Raw genomic sequence first — 13,746 nt, 5'->3', positions numbered from 1 at the left:
GTTTCATTCTTTTTCTGGCATGATCATAATAATCAACTTCTTTGGTGGTGATGTCTTGTTTTATTGCCTTTGCTGCTTTTAGTCACTTTGTTAGACAGTCTTTCAACTGTCAACCCGTTTCTTAGTTTATTCTTGATTTGGGTTGGTTGAAGCCACTTCCATGGATAACAGATGTAATGAGAATGGTTAACATGATTTCTGCCCAAGTACTAATTTTATTATCTCTTTTCGGATAACTTTAAATAACAGTAATCAACAATATTTGCAAATTTCTGAATGTTAACCTTGTTAGTTTAGTTGATAGCTATTTTTAGATCTCTGTAGCTGTTTTTAGATCTGCTGCATATCTGATTGTGCCTATTTTTACATTGATTTATTGTCACCTAGGTGCAAAAGAACGAAGATGAAGAATTGTAATACTTGACTGCTGGTTTACCATAATTATAATAATAATAATAATAATAATAATAATAATGTGGACTTTGTATAGCACCAAATCTTTAGAAGCTCTAAGCGCTTTACAACATTACATAAAATCTATAACATAAAAAACATCTAATGATATTATTTATTTAAATAAACAAACACCATGAAATTAAAATAACAAAAACATGCTGATAATATTTAAGGTAGGGAACATTATTAGGTCTTTAAGTTTGTTCTTGCAGTCGAAATAAGTGAGTTTATTTCTTATGACTTGTGAATTTAAAATTTGTCAATGCAGCCTTACCTTTATTAGCAAATTTGATACGCAATTAGACCTCTTTGTCTAGACTTTAGTACATGAATTTCAGGTACAGTATGTGATTTACCCCCCAATTTTACATGATGTAAAAACCCTGCATGCAGTACTAGGTCTTTTTAAAGACCGGGCAGAGACAAATGTACATTTCAGAATATTCTTGTTATCTATTTCCCTACCATCGACATTGTAAATCCTCTGCATACATTTGCCTTGTATCCTCGGTGACTGATAAATCCACTTGTAAACAAGCACTGCCATCTGCCTTAGCAGATTGTTGTGTGTCCTAGACCTCTGGGACAGGTCTGCCCTCTACATTCTCATTACAACTGATCTTATATGTCAATAAAGGGTTGTAAAAGGATGTTGATCCGGTCAAAACAGTGAACAAATGATGGTTCTTGCAGTGAATGATGTCATATACAATATGGCTACTGAACATGAGTTTTACTTCATGATTGTTGTTAGTACATGCAGTTGTTGACAGCAGAAATGATGGCTTTTGCTGGCAATTTGGAATTGTAATTTTCATGTTTTTCAGAGGATGAAATTGATAATGATTTAAGAAGTATTAGCAGTAGCATTGAATTCTTGTTTTTGTCATTCAAAAATTGAAGTACCTTGGAATTGGATGACAAAGACATTGCAATGTGGACTAAAGAGCACAAAAAACTGTTCACTGAAGATGTTGGTCCTGCTTTCATTCTGGTTAAGAGGATAAAATAAATATCTGGTTTAAATATTTTCATCAAGTACTAAATGAAAAAAATTGGGCTGAAACTAGCAACATTTGGAGGTAAAATGTATGAAAGAGAAGTCCGACAATGTTTTGGGGGAAAAAAACAGCATGAGGTTACCAAAATGTGCAAGCATTATGCTGTTCACTTTTATGTTGTTGTTGCAGGGTTTAAAGCCATTTTTCAGCGCAAAATATGGGTTATACATGGTGGCCAATATAAATTTGGTGAAGGAAGAACCCAGGAAACCCCAGATAGAACCACTGACCCACGAGAAGCTGCTGGTAAGCTTTCTCATGTACTCAAGTTGGCCGAGCCAGAGACTTGAACCTAAGCAGACAGGGGTGCGACGGCAGTGATCTTTAATGGTGAACAATTTATACCAATCAACCACTTGGGGTCCCACTTTTGTGAAAAACAATGGCTGTTAAAAAAATCCCCAACAGCAATGTTAGAATTAGTAGCACTTGGTTGACAACGAAACATTTGTAAATTACTATGTCTTCGAAACTGACATAAATTTGTATAAAATAATGGCAACTAAATTTGAATGTTACAGATAGTATTTTCATAATCAATTATTGGATTTTCCTAGTGGAAGTCAATGGGATAAAAGAATCACAGAGATGAAAGGTCATTAGAGCTTTTATATATGCAGCTGTAACTTTTATATATGCATGGTTTTAGTATACAAAAATTTCCGTCACATTCACTACCTTTTAGTTCTCTTGTTTCAGTGACAAAGAGATAAGTTTTTGTTTCATATTTGTTTCTTTTTTGATTATTTTTGTTTCTTTTTTATTTATTTTTGAGTTTTTGATGAATTTCAGTCTAGCTATCGCAAAGGAGTATGATGACTTGCCCCTTAAGTATATGAAGTGTATCAGGGAAAATATACCTCTCCAGCAAACAATCTTTCCAGTGCCCATGAAAAAAAGGCAAAAGTAAGACTAATTTCATTCTACCTTCATATGCCTGAGTTTATTACTAGCAAGAAACATCACTTGTTCTGTTATTAAGTACTTTTTCCTTGCAAAGTTCTTGTGCATGGAAGTAATCTGAACAGAGGTGGAGCAACAGAGGCACTATTTTGGGGTTGTAATTTGAGACTTTGCAGAAAACCAGCCATAGTAGCAGGAACAGGTCTTTAAGACCAGATTGAAAAAAATTTGATTGGTTGATTTTAAGACTTAGATTTTGTCCAGTAAGATTCCTGGATTTGAAACCTATTTGTCCGAAGTCTTTGAGATGAAAGAGATGAGGTGTACAGTACAGAACAAGTGATAAAACTCTAGGGTAATGGGTGAAGACGTGGTTCTTAAAGCAGGCCACTGTGCAAGTCCTATGGTATGAAGAAAGGCAGTAGTTTGTAAACGATTTTTTGGTAATTTATTATGTAAATGTTTCATGCAAGGTCATACAGCTGAAACTTCTTGTTTGGAAAAGTTGGGTATATTCTCTTCTTGCCAATAAGTCTCCAGTTTTACTTGAATTGTCTGTGCAAAGCAAATTGGTTATGTTTTGAACCTGAGTTTACGAAAATTTTGATCAAATAAATTTACAGGAAATTGTTTACAAAGTAAATTTTCTCCCCATGAGGTAATCAGAATGATGAATTATCTCTGAATTGATATTTGTTTTGATGATTTTTATGTACTTATGGAAAACTTGTTTTCAGTCTGTTTTATTTTCCCCATTTTACATAGGTCTTGGAGTGTGCCTGTGTTCAGAATCACAATAGAGAATGCTTTGTATTAACCTGTCAGGACTTGATAACTAATATATTTAAAGCACTATACAAGAAAGATTGTTTGCTAGAAGTGACATGTTTGATAGACCAGGGGTGGAAAAATTAAACTTTTTGGGACAAGTAACACTGTCTTTGTTTGCTGAGAATATTGTAAATGTTGTACAGAAATATGGTAGTTTCTTGAAGCCTTTTCCATAGCAAAAAAAAAAAAAAGTTTATTGTTTAGTTTAAAATGGCATTGACCTATAAGAAGCAGCAAGTTTCAAAAATCCAAGACTGAAGTGGTCCCAGCATGATTATTTGCAGATTTTTGTCCTTCCCTTTCTTCAAGTAGCCTTTTTTAAAATGGTATATCCACTGTCTTATTTAGGCAAAGTAACCAAAAAACGTCTGCCGTCTGGTTGGATGCAGTTGAAAGAAGCTGATCCAAGCAGATTGCTCAGTACATATACAAAGAAAGAAAAGAGAATAATCATAGCAGCCTCCACTTGTAAATTTTTCCAATGTTATGTGCATTCTTTTGTGCCAAGGCATGTTAATAATAGAAATCACCATATTGAAAACCAATCTTGTCCAATAACAAGTTGGTCAGATGATATAGCTAGCTGTGGAGACTGGCTCTTCATCTGCACTTGTACAAAACAGATTTTGGTGAACTGTATATGACAAGGGTCAGGGTGAAATAAAGTGGATCAGCATGCTGGCAAAGATGAACATTCTTGTACTGTTTTATTTAAAGATATAGAACCTATAATCTTTATTGTTCCAGCCAGGGAAAAAATGAGGTATGTAACGAAAAATGAGCTTAAAAAATGTACCTTATTCGTTAATTTTTTGGGGGGATTTAATTCTGTCTCAAGACAATTGCCAATGCTTACACACCACACCAAAGTCATCTTTGTTAGTTACAGTTCTTAGCATATCAAACATATATTTCTGTGCATCAGGTCTGTGAATTTTATTGGATGCGACAGCAAGCCGCCACAAACAATCAAAATTAAGTTGTTTAAATTTAAACACTGTTCCAACATGATTGAGACAAAGGGAGCACACAATTTGAATGAACTGATAAATAAGCATTTTTTCAGTGCCGAGATTTGTTTGCGCAAATACCTTTCACTAAAATACACCTGTAATGTCTTCCCTCTGGTACATAGTCATGCTTTCAATGCTAAACTTCCAAAGTATCCTTTTTAGGTTGATTGTCTCTCCCCATCCCCCAGCATTCCCTATTTGGCCAGTATAAAATGAGCCATGCAATTGGTTAGTTGGCATTACATAATGTGTCAGATAAGCTGTTTTAATAAATATAAAAAATATTTTAAAAAAGTTCCATTCAAACATGCATGTAGAAATCGGGCATTCTTAAGTCTTTAGCAGCCATTTAATTACCTCTTACAATCAACACAGCTCTATATAAACACCCTTCAGGCTATTTCCATTGATTTCTCAAGATGATTTCATTAACCCCTGGGTTTTTTTGTGCCGTTTTCGCCTGAAATGCAAGTAGGAAACACATTTTGGGGGCTATTTCTGAATACATCCTAATACATCGGCTTCCAAGAGGTTTCCCGTTAACCTAATGCCTAGTTGTATTAGAAACATCGTTTTTTATTGGCTATTTTGCTCGCATATGATTGGAAGGGTAAAAGTTATTTCTTTTTTTTTCTTTTTTTTCTTTTTTTTTTGCATAACGGACTCATAATTTTCATATCAGAAAGGTTTACCTGTCTGTGTGCAGTTCAGACCGGTCTGCCTTAGTCTAAAAGCCGGACACAATCAGATCCCAACAACACGAGCAAATTTTGGGTGGGAAAAAAATCACTCCAAAAGAATTAGGTTTTTCCCTCCATATTTTGTAGAGGAACTTGAACATCCAGAATTTTTGGTATCATTGTAGAGCTACATCTGTCTACCTTTCTATAATACCTTCCACTTTAGTGTATCATACATAACCTTGATGCTACAGAGCTTGGCAGTAGGCTACTACCTCCTGATGGGTAACCAGGGGTTAATGAGTTAATTAAATATTCCTATAATGTCAGTGGACCCTTCCATTGTAAATTTAACTAGAGTAGCTAAACTACCTCACTCGAAGATTTTGTACAAATAAATTTAGTCTGAGTTTCCTCTGAGCCTTGCCACCCCATTTTTGATATCTGGACATTTATGTTGGGGCGTAGGGTCAGAGTTCATTCCCTGTTTAAAAGTTGGAATTGGCCAACACCATTTGCTGTCGGCATGGGGTACTAGCTTTTATCGAGATATACCTGCATGAAATCGATAGGAATAGGATTTATTTTCTCAGAAATTTCAGCAATGACATACTACCATCTGTCAGTTGATTAAAGACATAACGAATGCTATGATCACAATTTCTGTGAAAATAAATTGAATTTCTATTGATTTCATCTAAAGACACACCAATAACATTCATTACTTTTAAAAAAAATTAAAATTGAAGGCTTGATTGTATTTGCTGTCGAAAACAATGCAAAAGAATATTTAAACGCTAAAAATAACAGTCAACAGAACAAATCAGAAGATTGATAAAAACAAAGGATTACAGATTATGTGTTGAAGGGTTATCATGTGCCACTAAATCAGTTTTTTTTTTTTACTTTTGTTTTTATAAGGGTAAACTTGGTAAGTCCTTCTGTGTCTAAAGTTTATTAAGATGATTTTAGCATGTCCAACTAATTTACCAATTCTTTGTTTTCATTTTTCCCAGATTTGCATGCCAGTTACTTTATCTTGATTTATCACCACTCATTAATCACTTGATAAATTTGCAGATTTTCACTGCTGAATGTTACATATGAATTTTCTTTTCTGTTATTACTGATTTGCATGGATCACTTGAGCAAGTATAGAGTGAACTGATGTCACAGTTTTGTTTATCACAATAATATTTGTACCACCCGATAATTTGAGGGGTGATTGTAAAAGTAAGTTCACAATCTCAAGTGTCGGTCTGTTTCACAAATACCTTTCAGTCAAATACACCTGTAACGTCTTCCCTCTAGAATATCTCGTACTTTCGATGCTAAACTTCCAAAGTATCCTTTTCAGATTAATTGCCTGTTTCCCCCCCCCCCCTTCCCTCTGCAGCCAGTATACAATGCGCCATGCTATTGGTTAATTGGCATTACATAATAAGGGAGTCAACTCCTGAAATCCACTAGAAGTCACTAGGGCAAAGCTCACCAGTTATTATGCACTTTTGAGAGAGTGACGTATGTAAGGTGAAGTTGTTTTCATTTAAAACATGCACAAAGGAGAAAATGTTGGCATACCTCTTTGATGAATTAATGTAACATGGATGATATTTCTTTGGATATTGTACTTTTGGAAACTGTACATGATCTATGCACACTGCTAAGTAAAATGATTGCTCCCTTGTGCTAAACAAATCAGCCTGAATTAGTCTAAAGTACACTATCCATAACAGCTATTAAAATAGGGAAAAATGAATTTGGCAGACTAGACAATATCAGCTTCTGAAAGTGCAGTGAATGAATTACCAAATATATAAAATGTAAAACAAATGTTATTGGCTCTTTTATTTACAATTTGCATCTGAAGTTCAGGAAGTGAAAACGACCAAGTGGAGCTAGCACCTTTTTGAAAGGTGCATGTCTGGAGTAAGGCCAAGCTGTTTACTGTATAACCCATATTACACCCATCAATCATTCACCAAAATAAAGGGAATTAAAGGTTCTTCAAACTATACCTAAGATATACAAGGTCTTTTTTTAAATAGCCAGTATGACCAGTGAGGAAAGCCAGGGAAATTCTTTTTCTTTAAAATTCTAACCGTTATACAAAATACGAAACTGTAGAGCGCCACCTTGTCAGGAGGTAAAGACAAACTTGTTTCACAACAATCTTTTGCCTTGGTTTCTCTGCACAGTGAAGGACTGTTCCATGAGTTGATGAAAACCAAAAGCCTTGTTGGCAAAATATTTTGAAGAGGGCTTAGCCCTACCATACCAGTTGTGTGAGTATTGCAAAAGACACACCAGTATAACATTATTCATAAGGTTAAAAAAAAGAACTGCTGTACAGATTTGTCTTTTTCATTATGTGTGAATTGAACAAGTTCAGCATACTGGCATCATACATTATTTTATTTTATAGAATGCTTAATTTACATGAAAATTCCTTGTGCCTGTGGTGGTGTTAATATTTCTCAACTACATTTGCAAAATATGTCAGCAAAATTGTAATGTACAAAATTATCTACAAATTGTAAGAATTATTTAAGCACAGAATAACTGGATATAGATTGTTTATATATCCTGCTATGCAGGACTTTAAAACTCCCATTGCCCCTTGCCTAGAGCAAGTTCTTTTCATGTGGGCTTGCATCCAGATGGAGATGAAAGAGGAGGGGGAATACATTTATGGCATGACATGACATGGCAAAGAAAGTGAAAAATGTAATTATGGAAGTATAAATGCTTATCTAAGGCAATTAACTTTTTTTTTTTTTAAATCATTTGTTAAGACCTATGTTTATGTTCAAGTTTTCATGCCCCCAATGCTTGAGGGGGCATCTTTATTTAGTTCTGTCCATCTGTATGTACAAATGTCCATCCATCCAATTCAGCACAAGAATCTTGTTTAGAAAGATTGTGAAAAATTGCTCAGCATCGATGAAATTCAGAAGTTTATTTATATCCATATATTGGTGACAGTCTAAATTTTCAAGCTAATGCAGCTTTTAAAAAATCGTTTTTTTAAACCACCTTTTTTAAAATATAGCTTTTTGAACTTGGAGCAAGGCCATCGCTGGCTCTATAACTGTGGCCTTCTCAAATTTAGATCATAGCATCTATCTTAAGATTGCCTGCAAAATCAACATAACAATTGTATGCAAAGCAGATTGCCAGAAAACTGCGATTCCATGTAGAGGCCAAAAATGTTATTTGTTGTTTGCAAGAAACATATTGGCTTTTCACCTACCATTCTAAATATGGACAGAGATACTGCCATGGCATGCGATTGTGCAAATGATAATAAAAATTCTACAAATTTGTGCACTTGGAGAGCAGTGATGTAAAAGTCTCACAAATTAGTCTTGGATATGAAAATGTAACCTGCACAATATAGTTTTTACTATTGATCTTTAGAGTGTTCTGTCTTTCTTTGGGGCCCCGAGTGGTCTAAAGCGCTCTCTTTTACGGATCAGTGCCATCTCCCTTGCCTGCATGGGTTCGAGTCTCAGATTCAGCTTATGTGGGTATGTGAGAAAGCTTGCCAGCAGCTTCTCGTGGGTCGGTGGTTCTTTCCGGGGTTTTCCCAGGTTCTTCCTCCACCATTAATACTGGCCGCCATGTATAGCCCATCGTATGCTGAAAAATGGCGTTAAACCCTACAACAACAAGTGTTCTCACAACACCTTATTTTTTATGGTAGGCAACTATTTACATCTTGGTTCTTTGGCTTGACATAATTGTTTATTCAACTAAATTTGATTGGCACATTGGGCCCTGAAACAAGGATTCTTTTACAATTTTAATCTTCCATTAAGGAGGTTTTATAAATGCATGCTTAAGATCCTGCTTACCTAGAAACCTCCAAATGGCTGATTACCAGCTTGGTTCATTTTCAAATGTAATTTCGTTAGTTCAACACTAGATGATGATGATGATGATGAAAATACTTTGTTAAAGTTCTGAAGTGTCAGATTTTGGAGCTGAGAATGTGTTGATGGAAATATCAGTTCATAATTATTTATATAAAAAAATACAAGTGCCGTGTACAAGCTGGATGGACACGAACAGATGGCATGTCGGTCACTGCCCCTGACCCCCATCATCAGAATTTCAACATTAAATGTAGATAAAGCAGAATACCAAGCCTAATTAAAGTGCTGATAATTTAAAAGTGAGTGCAATTTTCATTTCTTTTCTTCAGCCCTGCCGGGTCTTGTGCTAAAACCCTCTGGCACTATACGGGTTAAGATAAACAGAATCAATACAACATCATGAAACAATAATTCTGGCATTATTGTCAGTAAATACTAATTTGAGAGAGTGGAACTTTGGCACAGCTTATGTTAGTGAAAAATCTTACTACAGAGCCAAAGAAACCAAAAGATGATACCCGTGAGTTGTGCAAACTTATACATAACAGCCATGAAGAACATTTTCCCAATTTGTTCAAGCTGGCTATTAAACAAGCTTTCTGTATACCCCTTTAAACAGCAAACTGAAAGAGGGTTCTAAGCACTGAATAATATTCTCAGAAACAACCCATTTATTAATGCATATAAAATTAGAGGTGACATCCTTCAAAGAATTTGATTTCAGTAGAGTTCTAACAGAGTCTAGCAGGAAGACAGAGACAGATTTTGAAGTGCTCGATAAATGTTTTCTCCTCCTCCTCCTCCCCCATTTAGAGAAAATCCTGGCAGCATCTTGGTGGATTGTCCATACCAAAAAGAAATTTGGTGGCAACAGTCATGTTATATATTTTTTTCCCAAAAACTTTTTGCTTGATTGAGTAAACATTTGAGGTAAACAAAATGAAATTTTGTGGTCATTTTAGTGTTTATACGGCACAAGTTTCAGGCTAGCTTGGAAAATTGTTGTTGATGCGCATTAGTGGTCTTTTTAGACATGCTTATGTGTGACTCTGCATTGGCATACATGTACAAACACAAAACTTTTGTTTTACAGATCAAATATCGAGATGTTTATTAGAAATATGAAACATGTACATGTAGGTACTATTCTCTAGTTTTGTGTAATGAGGACACCTGATTAATCCAGTTGATGTCATATGGAACAAAGGAGACAAATTAAAAGCTAGTAAAAAAAAATGTTTTATTTTATGGTGAAGTAGGATTTCCTTTGACAGATTTATAACCTTTGAAACAGTATAAACAGTAACGCACATACTTGCTGACTCCCTCTTTCCTGGTTTATTTTCACAGTAAGGTGATGAATAACGCATATGAAGAGTTTGTGCTGAGTGTTGGTGATTTTGACGAGCGGATATTTCTTGGAGAAGATGCAGATATTGAGATTGGCACACCAGCTAAGTCGCGGGACGACATGGCAGAGGAATTGTCAGAACGGATGCAGAGTCGGAGCCATTTGCAGCAACACTTTGATCAGGTCAGTGACATTGGCTTGGCTGTATGTTCAATTCTCGTTTGATCAGGTTAGTGACATTGGCTGTATGTTCAATTCTCGTGTTTGATCAGGTCAGTGACATTGGCTGTATGTGCAATTCTCATGTTTGATCAGGTCAGTGACATTGGCTGTATGTTCACTTCTCATGTAAATTTTAATTTGTGCTTGTGTAAAGAGGTGTTAGATAAGTCTGGAGATAATGAATAGTAAATAAAGGACTTTTCTCTATCAGTATTGTTATGTGATCATAAACTTGTTTTTATTCCACTACATTGATGGTGAGAGCAGAAGTTCAACATGACACATCATTTTCTGATGATATCGAATAATATGTACACTTGCACCTGTTATGAATAAACTGGTTATAGCAATACCTGGTTCATATTTCCACGGATCTAATCAAACCCCCCAGTTTTATCCACAAGGAAAAACATAGTTCAGCTAATTAAGAGCCTGGAGAAAGAAATGTTAAGCCTCCAAGAGAAAGTAGTCCACCCTCACCCTTCAGTTTTGATGCCTGTTGGCACTGCAGTGTTTGATGTGTATGTCACATCTGCTGAAACTGCCTGGGTGATGACCGAGTCCCTTGAATAAATAACGAGGACAGAATCTTGGATGTAAAGGAGTCTGTCCGAAAGGTGGTGCTGACAGGTTGGTATGTTAATCTCTGGGTACTGAACCTCAGTGGTAGAGCCAGCCGCTCCCCAATGACGCTGAAACATAGGCTTGCATAGACATCACCTTATGCTTGCTAGCTTTACTATTGTTTTAATTGAACCTATTTTCCACTGACATTCTGGAAGTGTTGGGCTTCATTTTACTTACTGTAGAGGAGCTACAAAATGGTTACTATGAATGGTCCCTACATTTCCTTGTGTTGAGAGATCGTAATGGGGGCAAGGCTGCCATATACTGCTTTACATTTGTGGACTGGCCGGGGGGAGGGGGGTAGTGAATTTGAGCTCCTTTACGTGGCATCGAGGGTGCAGCAATCCTGTAGTCATTTATAACATGATGGAAATATTGCATCAATATGAGGTAACAAGTAGTGTCACCACTGTTGAAGCCTTGGGCCCTGACTACATGGTTTATATCAGAAAGTTACAAACCTCATGACGATCTTTGTTCTCATTAAGATTAGATTGCTCATTGATATTGTCATTTAGCCATATCATGTAATGTATGTAATGTATCCCACTTTTCCTATTGTAACCTCCATAACTACCTCCTGAAGATTAGTGATATTGAGGCTTAACTTGAAACAGATTGAGCAAAGACAGTCCCTCTTCAATAAGTATAGATGGGCTGTCGACAGTCATTGCAGTTGATGATTTGTTGACAAAGTATACAAGTACATTGTTTAAAACTGAAGAATTTAACAAGTTTGTTGCATTTACCAACACGTTTAACAGATGCCAGCGATGTGACTTCATTTTGTATTGGTGTTCATTTAAGAAGTGGAAAATGTGGGACTGAAGGACCCATATCATGTAATAAACTGGTAATATAAAGGAAAATCTGCTAGCAAATATGATTACTGGTTTCCTGCTGTTTTTCAGGAAATTCAAGACTTATTAATAGCCTTCCATACTGGGTTTTAATTGTTCATGATACATTAGCCATCCACATTTAGAATTTATTTTGACCACTTGAGTTGACAGTCCACCTTTCAAGGATGCTCGCTTTAGAAATAATGCAGCCATGTTTGGGGTGAAGATTTTGCCTCCTTTACATTTTCTGTCTATGATCATTGACCATGTATTGTGATAGATGTACAAGGTAATTAGAATCAGACATTTATGTCAGCCGATGAGATACTGTCCTTGGCTGCTTTTGCAATGAGTGCATTGAGCCAGCTTGGGTATACTTGAATCATTTGCTCAAAATGAGTCTCATTTTCTGGAGGTTATCTTATGTTCTCTATTGGCACCATGGAGACAACTGTGTAGTAGCTATGATGAAGTAGAAGGACTAATGGTACGGCCTACATTGAACACGGGTTAAATATACATTACTGCTCTAGTTTTCACATATCTTGGCAGCATATAAATGCAATTCTTTCAGCTAATTTATCTTTTGATCCTCTACTAATTGCTGTTCTGCATGTAAAATATGGATTCTTGATGGACATGTACAATAAGTATATCGTGCAGTTGCTAAGGATGAGTAGAAAATCTTGTCTCAAAAGGCATTAATAGAAATGGCACATAAAGCTTAGTGTGGCATTGACCAAGTTGACATTAACTTCATAGAACTTGTCATCATTCACCAGGTATTGACTTGAACATTCAAAATGAGAATTGGAAAACGAAACCATGTTTGGGATATTGCTCCATGTGTAGGCTCTTGAAAACCTTGCACTTAAACTAAGTAATGCTGACAGGTCTGGTCATGCACCCACAACACAACTAATCCATTCTGTCATCTTTGGCTGGAGGGTATTGAAAAAAGTATGGGAGTTTTCAAAGTTGGTATTGGTTGTTCAGTCATAATCTTTTCAAATCTTACATTTAAAGGGATTTATGTTTGTACTGTAGATGATTACGCGTTGTGATGGCACTATAACTTCAGCAGTGATGTTGCCAAGGCATGCATTTGTGTGAATCACATATAATGTGTCCAAATCTGCACACCAATGATGTGTGAGAGCCCCTGCATATTAGTATAAAGTCATGCATATAAAAATGTATTTTGCACAGTGTGCAACTGTTATTGAGCCATTCACCCTTAAAGTGCTTGTTGAGACATGTCACACTGGTACAGGTATCATAGCACTTGTCGCAACATGAATTTCGTCTTACCTGTCTTTAAGCATCTGGATTCCTCCTCATGAGATAAATGGTTGGGCACTAGAAAAAGTATTGTTTTAGTTTGAACTTTGCACCAAGGATTCCAGTAGGGCTTTAACAGAATGGTGCAGGAAGAAAGAAATGGATGTCGAAGTGTTAGATAAATATTGAGCTATGGGTGTTTCCCCATCTCCCTCCATTTTGTTCTACTTTCCCCTTATTTTTGAGATAGTTGGGGAGATCCCCTTTTTAGATACAGTTGGCAGCATCTTTTGCTTTAGTAAGCAGATTTTGTTGCATTTCACCTCCTTTTTCCTCATTTTCAGCCTTTTTCAGCTTAACTATTTTTGCCAATAATTTTTATTTTACCAGTATTCAACAGCTTTCATGTGATGCATCAAATGTTTATGTTTATTGAAGAAACACCAAAGAACAAAACAAAGGATAAAGAGAAATACATCAAGCAAGCAACACTAAAAGTAGGGAAAATAATTGGCTTTAAGAAAAGTGTTGTAGAACCTATTCTGATATAATTGGAAATTAAATAAGAGAGAAGGTTTTCAATCTGAAGCCTTCTAGTTTT

At 35.8% G+C, this 13,746-nt stretch overlaps 1 protein-coding gene across 2 annotated transcripts in view; it reads left to right on the top strand.

Moving 5' to 3' along the window:
- The window catches only part of LOC149782846 (retinoblastoma-like protein 1), a 170,252-nt gene that overhangs the window by 61,937 nt on the left and 94,569 nt on the right, over window positions 1–13,746 (top strand). Inside the window, exons 8-9 of one of the 2 annotated variants that reach the window (XM_089934374.1) lie at window positions 2,310–2,423; window positions 10,173–10,356. In XM_089934374.1, the coding sequence (XP_089790500.1) occupies window positions 2,310–2,423; window positions 10,173–10,356 (298 nt within the window). The remainder of the gene's footprint in view (window positions 1–2,309; window positions 2,424–10,172; window positions 10,357–13,746) is intronic. The other variant, XM_089934375.1, reaches the window with a different exon arrangement.

This window comes from Sinohyriopsis cumingii, chromosome 15 (genome assembly GCF_028554795.1).
Source record: "Sinohyriopsis cumingii isolate HCF-2022 chromosome 15, ASM2855479v2, whole genome shotgun sequence".
NCBI lineage: Eukaryota > Metazoa > Mollusca > Bivalvia > Unionida > Unionidae > Sinohyriopsis > Sinohyriopsis cumingii.
This window is presented reverse-complemented; position numbering and strand designations above follow the sequence as displayed.